The sequence below is a fragment of the Heptranchias perlo genome, chromosome 7 (assembly GCF_035084215.1).
Source record: "Heptranchias perlo isolate sHepPer1 chromosome 7, sHepPer1.hap1, whole genome shotgun sequence".
NCBI lineage: Eukaryota > Metazoa > Chordata > Chondrichthyes > Hexanchiformes > Hexanchidae > Heptranchias > Heptranchias perlo.
This window is the reverse complement of record NC_090331.1, coordinates 81,036,833-81,056,703: the sequence shown is the minus strand read 5'-3', so window position 1 is coordinate 81,056,703 and position 19,871 is coordinate 81,036,833. Positions and strand designations below refer to the sequence as shown.

The 19,871-nt window shown below is 46.2% G+C and overlaps 1 protein-coding gene across 6 annotated transcripts in view; it reads right to left on the bottom strand.

Moving 5' to 3' along the window:
* Window positions 1–570: 570 nt before the first annotated feature.
* The window catches only part of als2b (alsin Rho guanine nucleotide exchange factor ALS2 b), a 142,388-nt gene continuing 123,087 nt past the window's right edge, over window positions 571–19,871 (bottom strand). For all 6 annotated transcript variants that reach the window (XM_067987957.1, XM_067987962.1, XM_067987961.1 and 3 more), the window contains 8 exons: window positions 19,354–19,511; window positions 19,115–19,213; window positions 17,479–17,658; window positions 16,647–16,692; window positions 13,252–13,313; window positions 7,231–7,380; window positions 6,129–6,225; window positions 571–5,845 (listed from right to left, as the gene is read on the bottom strand). In XM_067987957.1, coding sequence (XP_067844058.1) covers window positions 5,807–5,845; window positions 6,129–6,225; window positions 7,231–7,380; window positions 13,252–13,313; window positions 16,647–16,692; window positions 17,479–17,658; window positions 19,115–19,213; window positions 19,354–19,511 — 831 coding nt within the window. In that variant the 3' untranslated portion in view covers window positions 571–5,806. The remainder of the gene's footprint in view (window positions 5,846–6,128; window positions 6,226–7,230; window positions 7,381–13,251; window positions 13,314–16,646; window positions 16,693–17,478; window positions 17,659–19,114; window positions 19,214–19,353; window positions 19,512–19,871) is intronic.

The following is a 19,871-nucleotide window of genomic DNA, read 5'->3' as shown; positions in this document are numbered from 1 at the left end:
CCTTCACCACCGGCAGACTGTGGCTGCAGTGTGTACCATCCACAGGATGCACTGCAGCAACTTGCCAAGGCTTCTTCGACAGCACCTCCCACACCCGTGACCTCTACCACCTAGAAGGACAAGGGCAGCAGGCACATGGGAACAACACCACCTGCACGTTCCCCTCCAAGTCACACACCAGCCCGACTTGGAAATATATCGCCGTTCCTTCATCGTTGCTGGGTCAATATCCTGGAACTCCCTTCCTAACAGCACTGTGGGAGAATCTTCACCACACAGACTGCGGTGGCTTATCTCCACCTTCTCAAGGGCAATTAGAGATTGGCAATAAATACTGGCCTCACCAGCGACGTCCACATGCCATGAACAAATGCAAAAGTGTGGTCTGTCTCTCTCCACACACACACACACACACACACACACACACACAGCGCTGGTCTCTCTCTCTCTCTCTCACACACACGCAGAGAGTTGGCCTTTCAAATACACTCAAGATATCAACCTGTTTGTCATAAGATGTAGTCTCAGATGTGCACAAAAGAGACGCAACAAATAGCAGGCACAAATCAATAAGGTGCCTGAGGAGGTGAGAGTTCCATTTTATTGCAGCCAGTGTGGGTCACAATAATCCAATATACTGTGAGGCACCTCAATATCCAGCATCAGTTTTAAACAATGCTCTGTACATGTTTCAGAATTATATTCAATTTTGAACACAATTTTCACAAGACTACAAAATATTATACCTTTTCTTAATTAATAAATAGGACACTGCAATACAATTGTGACAATATTTTACAGGACTGAAGCCGTAAATCTCTCGCTGCATCAGAATCAAATGTGGAGTTTTTGTGACAGAGACTCTCCATAGGCTTCATAATGGCTTATTTTTCATGATCAAACCAATTTGATTGATTTTTTTTAGTTACTTCCACCACTTATTGGGATGGTCTCCTCATTACTTGTGGCCATGCTTATTTAGTGCACGTAGGCAATGGAGTCATCCCAGTAGGCTGAGACCCAAATGAGTGAAGATTTAAAGTAACGTTGGCCATCTTCTGCCAGTTCCAGTGGGAGTGAAACCATTTGTTTTAATACGAGAAATTCTGAGGGAGAGAGATTCACCAGAATGCACTATTTCGGTAAATTGATCGTCACTATTCAGAGATTACACAGTGAATGCCCTATAATATTACCAGGCTCAACAATCCAAGAAACCCAACATTAGCAAACACACAGTGCTCTGGTCAGCACAGCAAGAGACAGCAAAGGGCAATTCAAAGTAATTAAGATGTGAGTAAACAATGAAAGGAACATTCCCCCCACTGGGGTTCAGTCCTCCTTTAACAAGTCAATTTCCCAAAATGTTTAAATCATTAACTGCAGGGATCAATACAGGCACTCAAATGGGCAGTCTGTCCAAGGAAAGGCCCCAGTGGACAGCCTGTCACAGGAAAGGCCCCAATGGGTATTCAGCGAGTACCAAAGCAGCCAGCAAACTCCTTACTCAACAGACTGTTTGCGTCAGCTTGCAGTGGGAATTCCCAGCTATCCTGGAACAGGGGACCTAGTTAGGGTGGGAAAAGGTTGAACTGGCAAGGAACTAAGTAAATATTCACACCCTGCAAAGTTAGAAGAGACAAGTGCCATGGTGGTGGCACACAAATGACTCCATAAAACTTGGGCAAATGTCGATCAACAGGCCGCCTAGAAACTAACAACTCAAAACGAGAATTACGAAAGGGGATGTTAGCCAGGAAAGTGCTAAACGCAAATAAAATTAGAACTAAATCTAGTTTTATAATCAATCTCTTCACCAAACGATTTGCTCAAAATGCAGCGGTGATCCTTCAGTGAACAGGAGCTCACAGCAGGACCGGGGACGAGGCAGAGTCATCTCCAGCCAGCTGGGAATGTGCTGAAGATCCTGTATTGGGTAAGCACTGTCCAGCACTGGGATGATGCAGGTTGGCACTGCCTACTGCCCATTGTAGAACCAGATGACATCGAGGACTTCATTACGGGGCCATGGGGAGAGGAGGGGAGGGGAGGTGAAAAGAGGGGCAAGCCATTTTGCGGGATGCTTAGTATCTCACACAGCTCAAGCAGAGAAAGGCTGGTCATCTATTCACAGGATGGAGGAGAACGAAACAAAAATAGCACTGTGCAATGGGAGGAGGAGGAAGAGAGACCCAACTTCAGTATCAGACAAAAATACTCGTCAGGCAATGCAAGGCCATATGTCCAAAAATGCTACCACCATGCAGTGTTATGTTGCAGGCTTGTGTTAGCAGTTCCCTATCCAAAGATATAATGCAGTGCAGTATCCTGACATATGTACACTATATAATAAAAAAAACACAGTTTGTGACTATTCTTTTGTTACAACTACCATTCATAGTTTAATTTTTTTTTATAAAGAGGTAGAAATGAAAGATTTCTTAGAAATTCTCATATGTCTGATTGGTACCTGTAATCAAAGAATGAAGCACTGCTGTGAAATTAATTCTCCAAGTAACAGCGAGCGTCTCAGGAAGGTGGTAAACTCAAAAGCATCTCTCACTTTTGCTGCTTGTCACTTGGTCAAAGGAAAAAAACCAAACTAAGAGAAATAAAATTTTACGCACTCTAGTCAAGATCAGTAAAACGTGACAGGACCTGCTGCAGTAAACATCTGCCACCCAGCTGAGTCCTAGAGTCACCAGCAGTTACAGAACTCAAGTTCAGGAAGGCAGTGCGAGTCAGTCAGTTACTGCCCTACCCACTTCAGTAAGAAAGACAAATTATCCACTGAACATTGTGCTTCTATTTATAAAAGTATCTCCTTCAAACCTCTTTCTGCACCAGTCGTTTACTAGAGAGAAGCACTGATCTGAGTCTGCCTCTGTGTGTAACTCAGAACCACTCGGGTTTCATGGGGTTATACCCCAGCTACACCTGGTGCTGAAGCTGCCAACGAAGACCAGAGGAGGAGGTTTTGATGTACAAGCCCCACTATAAAACCCAACGCCTGCTTTGTAAAAACAAACCAGCAATCAGACGGCAGTGACATGGCTGTACTGTGCTCCCCCGGGGTGGGCGGGGTTGGAACAATAGTCAACTATGTGCTCCCAATGGAGACAGAAGAAAGGAGAAGAACTTGCATTCATGTAGAGCCTTCCACGTCCTCAGGTCATCCCAAAGCGCCTCACAGCCGATTAACTCGCTTGAAGTGTAGTGACTGATGTTGGAAACGCAGCAGCAAATTTGCACACAGCAAGGTCCCACAAACAGCAATGAGATAAATGACTAGACAATCTGTTTTTAGTGATGTTGATTGAGAGATAAATATTGGCCAGGACACCAGGAGAACTCCCATGCTCTTCTTCCAATAGTGCCATGGGATCTTTTACGTCCACCCGAGAGGGTTTAATGTTTCATCTGAAAGACGGCAGGCTCCAACAGTGCAGCACTCCCTCAGAACTATACTGAAGTGTCAGCCTGGATCATGGGCTCAAGTCTCTGGAGCAGGACTTGAACCCACAACCTTCTGACTCAGAGGGTAGAGTGCTACCACTGAGCCACAGCTGACACCGAAACAGTTACAACATTGATTCTTCGATTCTGAAACCTACGCTCCAGGGTTATAGAATTTACCTCATATAAAGTAGAGGAGTAAAACTTACATCATTTCTGAATTGAAGTGTCCCTAAAATACAGTGGGCTGGCAGGAGCAATCTGTGCAGGGATAATCAACATTCAAGGTTGCTTGTGCTGATTATAAGCCACCCACACTCCCTCTTCTGCCTATTTTTAAATGAATGAGTTTCCATTGCTTCATGTCTGACACAAGTAGGACACTTAAAGTGGGGGGGGGGGGGGGGGCGGGCGGGGAGAAAGAAAGAATCACCCATAGTTCCCAATCACCGCTCACTGTGTGGATGTCAGTGGAGAACAGAACCCGCGCCCCATGGGGAACTGGCCTGCAGACGGTCGCTGTCTGGGCTCACATGAAGACTGCCCAATTGGGCAATGGAGGCCTTTCAGCACTCAGAGATCCGCATCTGTAAGGGGGTACCCGGGGGAGAAGCTGTGTATTCCCAGTATTTTCTGTTTTATTTCAGATTTCTACCTTTATGTTTTATCTTTCAAGAGCTGCGTTTTTGCTGCATTAGACGCTGGTCAGTCCTGTCTGAAGCAGTGTGTGCAGATCTAGTACCCAGTCACAGGAAGGCGATCATGGTCTTCAGTAGGGACAGCGTGGAGGAGCCTGAGCTCAAAGCAATGGCTCTGGGAAGACTGCGGGGAGGTTTTCAGAATTATGATGTGGATCTGTACAGTTAATCCAGGCAAGACTTTCACACGGATGAGGGTTCCAAGAATGACTTTAAAAATCAGGAAATAGAATAAATAGGGAGCTATGCTACAGTCTGGAATTAATTGAAAGGCCCTTTGAGCAATGAAGCACAAACGTGTCGAACAGTCACAGAATGTGCATTGAAGCAGATGGGGTGAGAATGTGGGGTTGAGCCAAGTCCAAAAAGAGGCAGAGACTTTTGGGGCAAAATAGTCTTTTCTGGTTTCTAAATTTCCTATACCATTAGCACCTACATTTTTACCTATTCATACTCAGAACAAGAAGGGAAGGGATCGCGGTGATCAGAAAAACAGAGCACCAGAGGACGAGGGCCCCACTAAATTAATCACTGATCCAAATAAAAATAACCACAATCTGTTCTGTATAAACAAAAGAAAATGACTGCAGAGGTGACACAGTTTTAGTGCATTCCACAGCCTCACAACCCAGTGTAAAATAGTTTCTCCTGCTCTCTGTCCTAAATCTCCTACATTTAATGGCCCCTCATACTAGACCTCTCAATCACTGGAGTCAGTCTGTTTCCATCCACTCTGTCCCATCCCTTCATAATTTTAAATACCTCAATCAAATATCCTCTGTTCTAATGAAAAAAGTCCTAATTTTTCAAGTATTTATATTTCCTCATCCCAGGCAGCATCTGTGATGTGAATCTGTATTGTCCCCTTTCTATTGCCACACCATCCTTCCTACAGTGTGGAGCCCAAAACTGCACACAGTGGTCGAACTGTGGTCTCACTGAGGTTTTATATAGATTCACCGTTACATCATGCCTTTTCCCACTATCACTGACCCAGGGGGGACAGTCTGTGCACTGGTGAAGTACAAAGGGCCCAGTGGGCTGGGAAGTGGCAAGGCCTCACATTCCTGGCACTCAGTGCAACAGTGCATGGAATGTCCCGCAGGTACTGGGATAATGCCAGTTCTAACGAAAGCTCATCGACCTGAAACGTTAACTCTGTTTCTCTCTCCACAGATGCTGCCTGATCTGTTGAGTGTTTCCAGAATTTTCTATTTTTCCAGCATCCGCAGTATTTTGCTTTTGTTGCTGGTATAGTGGTTTGTGCTATTTTCAAATCAGTCTGCCCTTCTGCGACACTGAAACACATTTTCACCAACCACTTCAGTGCACTTCAATTCTATATTCTTCTGCGTTTGATATGATTTATCCTAGAGTAACAATTTTCCTTTATTATCCAATTAAATACCATGTTAAATAAATTCCGAGTCAAACAAGCTGCAAAGTCAATTTCAAATGTTTAGACTTAAAATCCTATAGATCAAAACTTGTCACTTTGGGGGTGTGTGTGTGTGTGTGTGTGTGTGTGTGTGTGTGTGTCCGCGCGCCTCCAGTCCACACCTACAGGCCAGCCAGCCGTCCACATGATGCACAGGGCCAATTAGAGTCAATGATACCCAGAGAAAAGGGTAGAGAGAGAAGGGTGTGTTGTCCTATGTTAGCTTCTCGTGCTGAATTTGATAATAACAGGCCTGCAGATAAACAAAATTAAAATGTTAGTAACAAAGATTTTCTGTATTATTGTAAACCCAGTCCCATCAGTCAAAGGAGTTCACACAAACCAATTAACACCCCTGTTCTTTTGCAGGCATGGTTTCTAACAGGGTGTGAACCCCCACCATCCCTCTTCCCCCCCAGTGACATGTTCCCCCGCACCCCCCCCACCTTCACGGGCCCCCACCCTCCAGAGACGTGCACCCTCTCTCCCCCCAACCCCGGTGACACACTGCGCCTTGTACTGTCACTGTTACTGACCTTTAGGGTGGTGAACATGATCCCCTGCTCTCCATGCTGCACCGAGGGGTCCATCAGATCCTCAATTAGGTGAACCTCTGACCCCAGGTTCCTGATCCTACAGAAAATTAATGCAGCAGCGGGTTAGAAGATGACTCTGTCAGTCAGAGTTTTCCCATGGGTGTTCAAAGCTCCCTCGATGCTCGGTCGGGTGAGGGAACATTCAGACCAGAAGGTAAGGCTTAGATTCCTAGTCTGTGCTGACGTAAGTGACTGGTAAGGGCCACTGCCAGGGGGAGAAGGGTGCAATTTGGGACAGGGGGAGGAGGGCGCAATTCGCGACGGGGGGAGGAGGGCGTGGGACCACATTGGGTGAGGACAGGATCGATCTCTGCAATGATGCCCCACAGTTGAATATTCTGCTCACACTCACTCTCTGTTTACACGTGAGGAGCGAGCACCTGGACAGGTACAGGACAATTCTTGGGGAACGACACTGCAACACTCAACTTCCACTGGAAGGAGGGGAGATTAGCACAATCTGTACGATTTCAGCCAACTCTCGCCCTGCTCCCGGGCCGAGTGTACTTCGTTGAAGCCCGAGTCGGGGGAGGAGACCACTCGCCAGGGGGGTTACACCCAGCACCTTCAAACTGCTGAATCATGACCACGGATGAGCCCCTCCCCCTGTACAAAGCTGTGTGTGACACTGGCGAAGGTTCTGGACAAGTTGTGGACCTGCCTATGAGCTCACTGCACACGGGTTACTGCTGGGAGGCTCGCCCACCACCTTACAACAGCTGCACATGCCCAGTTGCTGCTTGCTCCAGCCCAGAGCCCGCAGCAGTGGGTTATACTAAGGAGATACTGGTGCAGGCGCGGTCCTGTAACGTGAGTGGGTACGACGTGGTGCGTGGCGCTGTAACGTGCTGCGCTCTCTCATTTTATGCTTTCTGACAGTGCGTGGTTTTCAGGATGACAGGTGATCCATAGCTGATTGCAGATGGAATGGGTTACTGAGAGGGGTCAGACCAGGCTAAGATGCCGGCGAAATCAGGTCTATATTTAGAGGGGCTGTATTTAAAGGGGCTACTTATCACAGTATTGAAGAGCACTCCCTCACCTTGCTCGAAGCACCACATACAGGAAGACGGGGAAGAGATCGTCCATGGACCAGAGGAAGTCTTCCTGCAGCATAGTCAGGACCTCCTGTGTGATCTCCTCAAAGGTCTGCTGGATAACGTCCAGCTTATCAGCTGGGGTGAAGGTGGTGCTGTTGGGGGGGAAAGGGCAGGTTACATACCCGCAACATAAAGAGAGTCATCTGGTTATGACCCACACAGCTCTTCCTCTCCCCGATCAGCAAGATACCCAGAGCAACGCAGACTCCACCATCTCCGGTTAGGACAGCCACTGCAATCAAAAGCATCTCCTCCCCCCACTGTCTGGGTTGAGCTCAGCTGGGGTGACAGCAAGAGGCAGTGTAATTACAATAGAATGTAGAATCATACAGCACAGAAGGAGGCCGTTCAACCATTGTGTCTGTGCTGGCTCTTTGAAAGTGCTATCCCAATTAGTCCCATTCACCAGCTCTTTTCCCACAGCCTGGCAAATATTTTCCCTTCAAGTATTTATCCAAATCCCTTTTGAAAGTTACTATTGAATCTGCTTCCACCATCCTTTCAGGCAGCGCATTCCAGATCATAACTTGCCGCGTAAAAAATGTTTCCATCTCGCCTCTGGCTCTTTTGCTGATCACCTTAAATCTGTGTCCTCTGGTTACCGACCCTTCTGCCACTGGAAACAGTTTCTCATTATTTACTCTGTCAAAACCGTTCATGATTTTGAAAATTTCTATCAAATCTCCCCTTAATCTTCTCTGCTCTAAGGAGAACAACTCCAGCTTCTCCAATTTATGCACATAACTGAAGTCCCTCATCCCTGGCATCATTCTAGTAAATTTCTTCTGCACCCTCTCCAAAGCCTTGACATCCTTTCTGAAGTATGGTGCCCAGAATTGAGCTGAGGCCTAACCAGTGTTTTATAAAGGTTTAGCATAACTTCCTTGCTTTTGTACTCTATGCCTCTATTAAAGTCCAGGATCCCATATGCTTTAACAGCCTTCTCAACTTGTTCGGCCACCTTCAAAGATTTGTATACATATACCCCAAGATCTCTCTATTCCTGCACCCCCTTTAAAATTGTACCATTTAGTTTATATTGCTTCTCCTCATTCTTCCTACCAAAATGTATCACTTCACACTTCTTTACGTTAAAGTTCATCTGCCATGTGTCTGCCCATTTCACCAGTCTGTCCATGTCCTCCTGAAGTCTATTACCATCCTCCTCATTGATTACTACATTTCCGAGTTTTGTGTCATCTGCAAACTTTGAAATGATAACCTGGACTCAGGTATAGAGGGTATTAATATATATGAAAAAGAGCAGTGATCCTAATACTGACCCCTGGTGGATACTACTGTATACTTCCCACCAGTCTGAAAAACAACTGGGGACTTTCTGTCCCTCAGCCAATTTTGTATTCACATTGCACTGTCCCTTTAATCATACGGGCTTTAATTTTGCTAACAAGTCTACTATGTGGTACTTTATCAAATGCCTTTTGAAAGTCCATATACACAATATCAACCGCACTACCCTCATCAACCCTCTTTGTTACTTCATCAAAGGACTCAATCATAAGAACATAAGAAATAGGAGCAGGAGCAGGAGTAGGCCAATCGGCCCCTCGGGCCTGCTCCACCATTCAATAAGATCATGGCTGATCTGATCCTAACCTCAAATCTAAATTCATGTCCAATTTCCTGCCCGCTCCCCGTAACCCCTAATTCCCTTTACTTCTAGGAAACTGTCGATTTCTGTTTTAAATTTATTTAATGATGTAGCTTCCACAGCTTCCTGGGGCAGCAAATTCCACAGACCTACTACCCTCTGAGTGAAGAAGTTTCTCCGAAAGAGCAGCCCCTTATTCTAAGATTATGCCCCCTAGTTCTAGTTTCACCCATCCTTGGGAACATCCTTACCGCATCCACCCGATCAAGCCCCTTCACAATCTTATATGTTTCAATACGATCGCCTCTCATTCTTCTGAACTCCAATGAGTAGAGTCCCAATCTACTCAACCTCTCCTCATATGTCCGCCCGCTCATCACCGGGATTAACCGAGTGAACCTTCTTTGTACTGCCTCGAGAGCAAGTATGTCTTTTCTTAAGTATGGACACCAAAACTGTATGCAGTATTCCAGGTGCGGTCTCACCAATACCTTATATAACTGCAGCAATACCTCCCTGTTTTTATATTCTATCCCCCGAGCAATAAAAGCCAACATTCCGTTGGCCTTCTTGATCACCTGCTGCACCTGCATACTAACTTTTTGATTTTCTTGCACTAGGACCCCCCGATCCCTTTGTACTGCGGTACTTTCCAGTTTCTTGCCATTAAGATAATAACTTGCTCTCTGATTTTTCCTGCCAAAGTGCATAACCTCACATTTTCCAATTTTGTATTGCATCTGCCAAATCTCCGCCCACTCACCCAGCCTGTCTATATCCCCTTGTAGGTTTTTTATGTCCTCCTCACTCTCCACTTTCCCTCCCATCTTTGTATCATCTGCAAACTTTGATACGTTACACTCGGTCCCCTCCTCCAAATCGTTAATATAGATTGTAAAGAGTTGGGGACCCAGCACCGACCCCTGCGGAACACCACTGGCTACTGGTTGCCAGTCCGAGAATGAACCATTTATCCCAACTCTCTGCTTCCTGTTAGATAACCAATCCTCCACCCATGCCAGAATATTACCCCCAATCCAGTGATTCTTTATCTTGAGCAATAATCTTTTATGTGGCACCTTGTCGAATGCCTTCTGGAAATCTAAATACACTACGTCCACTGGTTCCCCTTTATCCACCCTGTACGTTATGTCCTCGAAGAACTCAAGCAAATTTGTCAGACGTGACTTCCCCTTCGTAAAGCCATGCTGACTTTGTCCTATTAAATTATGTTTATCCAAATGTTCCGCTACTGTCTCCTTAATAATAGATTCCAAAATTTTACCCACCACAGATGTTAGGCTAACTGGTCTATAATTTCCAGCCTTCTGCCTACGACCCTTTTTAAATAAGGGTGTTACATTGGCAGTTTTCCAATCTGCCGGGACCTTTGCCGAGTCCAGAGAATTTTGGAAAATTACCACCAAAGCATCCACAATCCATACTGCCACATCCCTCAAGACCCTAGGATGTAAGCCATCAGGTCCAGGGGATTTATCCGCCTTGAGTCCCATTAATTTACTGAGTACCAATTCCTTAGTGATTTTAATCGTATTTAGCTCCTCCCCCCCAGAGCCCCCTGTTTGTCCAGTGTTGGGATATTCTTAGTGTCCTCTACCGTAAAGACTGAAACAAAATATTTGTTCAGCATTTTTTCCATCTCCATGTTTCCCACCATTAATTTCCCGGTCTCATCCTCTAAGGGACCTACGTTTGTCTTAGCCACCCTTTTTCTTTTTATATAACTGTAGAAACTCTTGCTATCTGTTTTTATATTTTTTGCTAATTTATTTTCATAATCTATCTTCCCTTTCTTAATCAATCCTTTAGTTACTTTTTGCTGTCTTTTGAAGACTTCCTAATTTTCTATCCTCCCACTAAGTTTGGCTACCTTATATGTCCTTGTTTTTAAGTCAGATACTATCCTTAATTTCTTTACTTAGCCACGGATGGCTGTCATTTCTTTTACACCCGTTTTTCCTCAGTGGAATATATTTTATTTGAAAGTTGGAAAATAACTCCTTAAATGTACACCACTGTTCATGTACCGTCTTACCCTTTAATCTATTTTCCCTGTCCACTTTAATCAATTCCGCTCTCATACCATCATAGTCTCCTTTATTCAAGCTCAGTACGCTTGTTGAGAACCAACCTGCTCACCCTCTAATTGGATATGGAATGTAACCATGTTATGGTCACTCATTCCAAGGGGATAAAACATGATTTTCCAAGTTCGTCAAACATGATTTTCCTTTAACACATTCGTGCTGATTTTCATTTATTAGCCCATACTTTTCCAAGTGCTAATTAATTTTGTCCTGGATTATTGTGTCTCAAAGTTTCCCCACCACCGACGTTAGGTTGACTAGCCTGTAATTGCTGGATTTATCCCCCTCCCCTTTTTTGGAACAGGGATGTAACATTTGCAATCCTCCAGTACCGTCCCCATGTCTAAGGAGGATTGGAAGATTGTGGCCAGAGGCTCCACAATTTCCACCCTTACTTCCCTCAGGACTGGGTGACTTTTCTACTTGAAGTACTGCCAATCTTTTAAGTACCTCCTCTTTATCTATTTTTATCCTATCCTATCCAATATCGCTACTACCTCCTCCTTCACTGCTACAAATGGCAGCATTCTCTTCTCCAGTGAAGACCGATGCAAAGTATTCATTTGGTGCCTCATCCGTGCCCCTTGCCTCTACAAGATCTCTTTTTGTCCCTAATTGGTCCCATGCTTCCTTTGACTACCCTTTTACTATTTATATGTTTATAAAAGACTTTATAAAAGATATATCCAATTCCCTTTTGAAAATTACTGTTTTTACCACCATTTCAGACAGTGCATTCCAGAACATAACTTGCTGGGTAAAAAAAACTAATTTCCCCCTTGATTTTTTTTTTGCCAATTATCTTAAATCTGTGTCCTCTGGTTACCAACCCTCCCTATCTTCTCTCCCAAACTCCCTCATAATTTTGAGTCCCTCCATTAAATCTCCCCTTAACCTTCACTGCCCATAGATTGTTCTCCTACAGGTGTATAATGTGTAAGGGGATTCAGGAACTGCAGAATCGATGGGGATAAGGAGAAAGGTGTCCATCGACTAAAACAGTTAAAGACTGTGAGCCAATCTCAGGATTCAGAGACAGTTTATAAGCTGCTTATGAAGTGAAGTGAACCCTTGGATCAGTCCATACCTCATTCCAGTATCTGTTATTCTCTATGTAAATGTAACCTCCTCGATCAGATTACTGTGTTTTAATTCACTGTTCACTTCACCCACCGTCTAACACACTCCTGGAGAATCTTCGTCCTCACTCTTCCCCCACAACTCCTGCCAACATTCTCTGTTTACTCCTGCTGTTCCCCACTTTGTTTCCTTTCCCCATTTCTCCGCTGTAATTGTATAGGGACTGGTGTCCTGACTCCTCAGGTGACACTGTCCTTCTCATCCCCACCAATCTGCAGCTCCTGAATCTCCTTGCACACTTCACACTTGTAGGTGACATGTGCAAGGTGTGAAATGCATGTGGATTGTGCAATACCATTCATCTAAGCCCCTTGGTTGAGCTCCGCAGGCCGAGTCTGCAAGATGTGAAACGCACAAGGATTAGTGAGCTACAAATGAGTGAGGATCAGTAGATTGGTGTCACTGGGTGACGTAAAACCAATGTGGTCTCCTGAACTCGTTTCAATCATATACTGGAGGGTTGGAGGGGAATTTTCCTCACTTCCCACTGCCTCTCCCCTCCCTACTTGGCCGAGAGCTTTTTTCTGATTTTTAGCCTCTCCCAGGAGATTACATGGCCCTGAGTGGATATGGAATATCTGAATTGTGATGCACTAGGCCTCATGACTGTGTGGGACAAGCTAGATGGACCAGCTGGTATATTCATATGTTTGTACGTTCATTCAGATTCAGAGCAGCAGGTGCTGATTTATCAGTTATACACTACTTGTTACTTAACCACCTAACTGCTTTTAAACTATTTGGACTGGTTTTGATCTCCTGAGGGAGTCAGAGAGGAATTTTACAGAGTATTTTTCCCTTATTGGCCCTGGGTTTTCTCTTTGGCTTTTTGCCTCTCCTAGGAGATTACATGGCTGCGGGGATGGGGGATGGAAGAAGTGTTTGGCCATGATGGTCCAGCCATCACCAGTGCGGGGCAGGCTTGATCGGCCAGCTGGTCTTTTCCTGCCCATCAATTCCGAAGCACATTATTTCATATTTAACGCCCACCAGTCCGGCTCTGTTTTATACAACTTTTAAAAAATATCAGATATCCCAAGAACTCCAGACTTTCACATGCCACAGAATTGAAGGGGCCCATGTGTACTGGTAGGTTGACTTACCTGATCTGCTGTAAACTTTCGATAGCAGAAGCGTAGCAAACCTCCTTTGTGATGGATTGTACCTGAAAGGATGAATCGCACATCATTAAAGGGGAAGGTGAGAGACCATGCAATCCATACAGATGCTAGCTTTCAAGCAGTTACACCTGACCCCAGCTACAACACACAGAATGCCAGTGCTGAGGCTCACGTCCCCCAGTTACCTGGTCCTTTGCACACACAGGGTCTGATGCAAAGCAAGTCATTCCTGGCTGAACTGTGAGTTACAATGTGGCAGCTCTGCCCACTGCTAACCCATCACAGTCCTGCCACGTGACTCTCTGCTCCCAGCATGTGCGAGACACTGCTATCCTCATCACAGCTCCCTTCTGTTACAGAATGACTTATTTATTAAAAAATACACAACACAGCTCCTCCAATAGCCAGGCAGGTCAAAAGTGCGGGCAGCTCGAGGTGCATTGGAGAGCTTCACTTTGCCGCTAGCTGAGCTTTGAGCGAAGAGGAACGCCTGATGCCCAGACTTGCCACAGCGCTATATGGGCAGTAATTTTCACACTAAGACAAACAGAAAATATAGAAGATTATATTCTGCAGGTGACATCCCACAAACAAAGAAAGCACATCCAACGGGCTTGGTCAGCACACTCGCGAGTGAATGTCACTCCACATAGCCAACATCTCCTGTCTGCTCTATTGCTGAGGGGAAGGGTCAGTGCAGGTAACCCTCCTACCCTGATTGTTGCTTACTGATGGATGGACATGGAGGTGTGGGGACGCATGGGAGTAACGAGGCCCATTGCTGGGGGGCAGGATGCACAGGTGACTGTGATGCAACTGGATTGGAGATGGACAAGGGGAGAAGCGGGAGTGCTGGGCCAGGACTGGGCTAATGATCTTTTCACAGAGACTAAACCCATAAGCAACTTGCTAACATCCTAAATGTGTGGTGGTCAGGCCTGCTGTGCAACTCTTTGAGGGGTGTACCGATGTTGGAAGGTCCATGTTAAAATCCAACATTCAGTCGTTATCCCTTTCTGGGGGGCCCATGTTGGAAGATCCATTTTAAGGTCCAATGCTCAGTAGGTGTAGATTTCCTGCATCGAACTGAAGTTTTATTGCCAACTTGAAGTTACACTCCTCTTTCCATTCAGTTGTGACTGAACATCAGGTGTTGAATAAGTTACCTGAGGAGTTTGGGTGAAAATCCAACTGCTGTCTCCAGTGGAGGAATCTAATTTGGCAACACAACTGATAGTGCACAGACAGCAGTAAAAAGAACAAAAACATTATAAAGGGATCCATCACTGCTGGACTGCTAAGCATTTGCATTTAGTATTTTAGGTTGAAAATTTACTTGTGAGTTTTTAAGAGAACAGCAATGAATAGGGAAAGTACAATGTGGTCACTGTTTGCCATAGCATTTCAGCAGAGTATGTTTGTGAGTATGCGGGCTTTTCGAGCATAGAGTAAATCACAGATCCAAAGTTGTCCAGTCTCTTCCGACCTACAGTCCCGACTCTTCCGACGCCCTCCGCCTCTTTAACCGTTTCTCGTTTCCTGGCCCTAATCATCTCCTTTTCACCATAGACGTCTGGTCTCTCTACACCTCCACACCCCACCAAGGCATCCGGTCCCTCCACACCTCCACCCTCCACTAGGACGGCCTGCAGGTCCCCTCCATTACCTCTTTTTCCGGTAGATTGATGACTGTGTTGGTGCCCCTTCCTGCTCTCGTCCCGAACAGGAAAATGTCATCATCTTCGTTTCCAATTTCCACTTTTCCTTTGCTTTCACACGGTCCATCTCCAACTCTTCCCTTCCCTTCCTCGACTTCTCTATCTCCATTTCTGGGGACAGGCTGTCAACCAGTATCTATTATAAGCCCACCGACTCCCACAGCTACCTTCATTACACTTCCTCCCAACCCGCCTCCTGTAAGGACTCTATTCCCTTCTCCCAGTTTCTCTGTCGCATCTGTTCTGACAATGCCACGTTCCACACCTGTGCTTCCGATATCTCTTCCTTTTTCCTCAACCGAGGATTCCCCTCCACTGGGATTGACAGGGCCCTCGACCGTGTCCGTCCCATTTCCCGCACTTCTGCTCTCACCCCTTCCCCTCCTAGAACTAGGATCGGGTCCCCCTTTGTCCTCACCTTCCACCCCACCAGCCTCCAAATTCAACGGATCATCCTCCGATATTTCCGCCAACTCCAGCCCGATGCCACCAACACACACATCTTCCCCACCCCTCCCAGCATTCCGAAGGGACCATTCCCTCCGCGACACCCTGATCCATTTTTCCATCACCCCCAACACCCCCTCCCCTCCCCACAGCACCTTCCTGAGAGCAGGAGATGCAACACCTGCCCTTTCATCATCTCCCTTCCCACCGTCCAGTGCCCCAAACACTCCTTCCAGGTGAAGCAGAGATTTACTTGTACTTCTTTCAACATAGTATACTGTATTCGCTGCTCACGATGCAGTCTCCTCTCATCACTTTGCTAAACACCTCCACTCAGTCTGCAAGCGTGACCCTGACCTTCTGGTTGCTTGCCATTTTAATTCCACATCCCACTCTGACTCTGACCTCTCTGTCCTCAGCCTCCTACACTATACCAATAAAGCTCAACGGAAGCTCAAGGAACATCACCTCATCTTTCGATTAGGCACTTTACAGCCTTCTGGAATCAACAATGATTTCAATAACTTCAGACCATAACCTCCGCTCTATTTTCGCAAACAGCAGCTGCTGGTAATGGTTCTGCTGTTACCATTTACAGCTCCTCTAGACCCATCTTTTGTTTCTATACTTATCCCATTACCACCCTCCTTGCCTTGCACCATCATCCCTTTTGTCAATTAATCACTCTTGCCCTCCACCCGATCACAGACCTTCCCATTTTGTACGTTTCTCCGCCCCCCCCCCCCACCGTACTTGTTTATAAACTGTTAATCTCTAACATCTTATAGTTCTGATGAAAGATCATAGACCTGAAACGTTAACTGTTTCTCTCTCCACAGATGCAGCCTGACCTGCTGAGTGTTTCCAGCATTTTCTGTTCTTCGATTAGCCAGGTCTCAGGCTTGCTCCCTGTCCGCGCTCAGTTAGTTGATTTCAGTGTGGGAGTTGTGGTGCTGCATCTAGCCTCAGCACCCAAGGATGAGGGATGAAACTTGGCTGAAAGGCCTTCTGCAGTTGAATAGCCTGCCACTCACTGTCTGTGCTCCTATGTAAAGAATGCTCACTTGGACTAGCTACTGGAAGATCTCTAACACCCATGAACTGTACCTCAGTACGAGTCACTGTCCTTGGGAAGGGGAGCAGAGAAGGGAAAGAGAGATAAAAGGGGGAAGAGGGGATGGGGGAATAAAAGAGGAAATGTTGTGCCAGTACCTCTTTCTTCTCTCCCTGTATTGACACAGCATAAGGCCAAAACTTCCTGAAAAATAAACCAGAAGGAGACTAGTTAGTGCTAACTAGATATGGTAAAGGATCATAAATAAAATGTAAACTATACTTGACCACATGACCATCTGCAGGACCAATACAATCAGTGCACTTGGGGGCCCATTATAATCCGAGAGAGAGACCATTACAGTCCCCGGCAAGGCAGTCAGTCAGCACACACTTGCCACCACAACATCCCTCAATGTTCAAAATATTCCGTTATTTGGATTACTTTCAATGTCAGGCGCTCAGTGTCTGTATCAAACACTCCCAAGGATACGACTGGGTAAATACAGAGTAAAACTCCCTCTACAGTGTCCCATTAAACACTCCCAGGACAGATACAGCACGGGTTAGATACAGAGTAAATCAGAGCAGAACGGGACAGGGAGCTTTCATCTCTGTTTGGTATCAACTCTAACCCGACTTCCTCAAACCAGCAACAGAGGTGTTTGCATCCATGCCAGGTCATGTTTGATGGTCTTGGAAAGAGGACTGTTTAATCCCTGACACTGTGACTTTAGGTATGGATCACTTGAAGGAGAAACAATTATGAAAACTAGGGCTCAAAAAACAAGAATGAAGATGTGGTGGAGCCCAGACACTGAGACTGACCTGGTGTACTTGCATTCAGTGTGTCACAAGGTCCAGGTTAGCATATTGACACCTAACTGTTGCTCACTATCAGTCAGTACATTCCGAGTGCAGTAGCACTGTACTGAGGGCCTATGTGGAGTTTTTAAACAGGTGTTCTGAGCTGCTTTACAGTAAAACTCACTGCTGTACTCCCAGGAAGCCGAGCAGGGACAGGTCCGGCTGCTTGTTGAGTCGGAGCACACACTCCCAGTAAATATCTTCCTCCCGCTCATTGTCCAGGGCGTAGAGCGTGAAGAGAGGTGGGTAGAGCCGCGGTAACAGCACGGGAAGGAGCAGGCCGCAACTTGTAATCACTCGGCTCCTGCAAGAACAAACAACCAGGTTAACTGACAGCCAGAGTTACACACTCCCATCCCACATCCTCAATACGAGAAAGGAACTTCTAGGAAAACATGTAGAAGCTACGAGAATGGGAACACACAGAAGGAAAAGCAGCGAGGATCAACAGTATACCTCCCATCCACCGACAATGGCCGCCACCCTGACAGCCCTGCCATCGGTGCTGCTCTGCAACCGAGCACTGAAGGCTGGGCTGTGAATAATTGTGAAATATTTCACTGGCTCATCCCTTCCTCCGGTGGAGGGACTAAGCCTCCACTTGGCACCATCCCAATGATGCAAGAGGTAGGCTGAGGAACATAAGAACATAAGAACATAAGAAATTGGAGCAGGAGTAGGCCAATCGGCCCCTCGAGCCTGCTCCGCCATTCAATAAGATCATGGCTGATCTGATCCCAACCACAAATCTAAAGAACACAAGTAGTCGGAGCAGGACCCGGCCACATAGCCCCTGGGCCCTCTCCGCCACCCACAGGGCATTGACCGATCCGAACTCAGCTTCATGTCCAATTTCCTGCCCGCTCCCCATAACCCCTAATTCCCTTTACTTCTAGGAAACTGTCTATTTCTGTTTTAAATTTATCTAATGATGTAGCTTCCACAGCTTCCTGGGGCAGCAAATTCCACAGACCTACCACCCTCTGAGTGAAGAAGTTTCTCCTCATCTCAGTTTTGAAAGAGCAGCCCCTTATTCTAAGATTATGCCCCCTAGTTCTAGTTTCACCCATCTTTGGGAACATCCTTACTGCATCCACCCGATCAAGACCCTTCACAATCTTATATGTTTCAATAAGATCGCCTCTCATTCTTCTGAACTCCAATGAGTAGAGTCCCAATCTACTCAACCTCTCCTCATATGTCCGCCCCCTCATCCCCGGGATTAACCGAGTGAACCTTCTTTGTACTGCCTCGAGAGCAAGTATGTCTTTTCTTAAGTATGGAGACCAAAACTGTATGCAGTATTCCAGGTGCGGTCTCACCAATACCTTATATAACTGCAGCAATACCTCCTTGTTTTTATATTCTATCCCCCTAGCAATAAAAGGACAGGTGGGGAATAGCAGGCCCACGGTCAGTGCCCTGATACAATGTGCTGCTGCGCCACAGCTTTGCCAGGGCCTGATGCAAAATGAGGTAAGCTGGCCCTGAAAAGTGAAGGACAAATCTTGGGGACATCAAGAAAACGAACTTCTGCTCACTGTGCTGGTGCGGCATTTTCCCAGGATTGGGCGGCTCTGCATCGGCTCCCAGGGTGGTCTGTGCCCATCGAAATGAACCAACCCCCCACGCTGCCACTCCGAACTCCTAGCCCTCCGTGATTATCTCCCAGCCGTTCCAGTCATATCACTGACTTGGCTTCCCCTGGTAACATGGTCATAGCCCACTAATCACTGGCCAGATGAGGAGTGAACTCTTACCCATGATCGGGAAAGTCCCTTTCCTCATTGCCGATCTCTTTCCTATCCTGCGTTACTGGGATCAGACTGCCCCCATCAGGGAGATCCGGAAAGAGGAATCTGAAAAAAAACACAGGCCAATTAAGTATTGAGCTTCAAGCTGCACATATCCACCGCACAGCAACTCTGGAACATCAGAATAGTTAAACTGATTGCCGAAAACTGCTGTGGTTCTCACCATGTCCGGCAGCTGTCCTTACCTGACCAGCTGGAAGATGCGGGTTAGGTAGGATTTGATTTCGTTGACTGCTTGCTGGAGTAACCGGCGGTTAGCGCCCACTCCCACGTAGGTCATTCTGTACACGGCCACCAGCGTCTCTAGCAGATTCCCCAGTGGATGTAGAGGGGTGTCGCATGCCTGCCCGAGGGTGGAAAATAAGGACACAGGTCACAAACAGACTAGGTTTTATTTTTTAAAAAAAACACACACGCTGTTTGGGACAACTGAAATCAAACATTTCAATAAGGGGCGAGTTAACACTCTAGTCTGCAATACACACAGGGAAAGCAAATGATAGTCATACGAATACATACTACAACACACAGCTCTCCGGGAGAGGAAAGGGATGGTGGATAGATGAGTCTACAACTCATGCAGCTACCAGCAGCAGATGCTTGTTGCAATGTCCCAATAGTTGCCTGCAAACTTATAAACCATCTCAGGTTTGAAGAACTTTAAAGCAGTGCTGCTCACACACCGGCTGTAAAGATCCTAGCA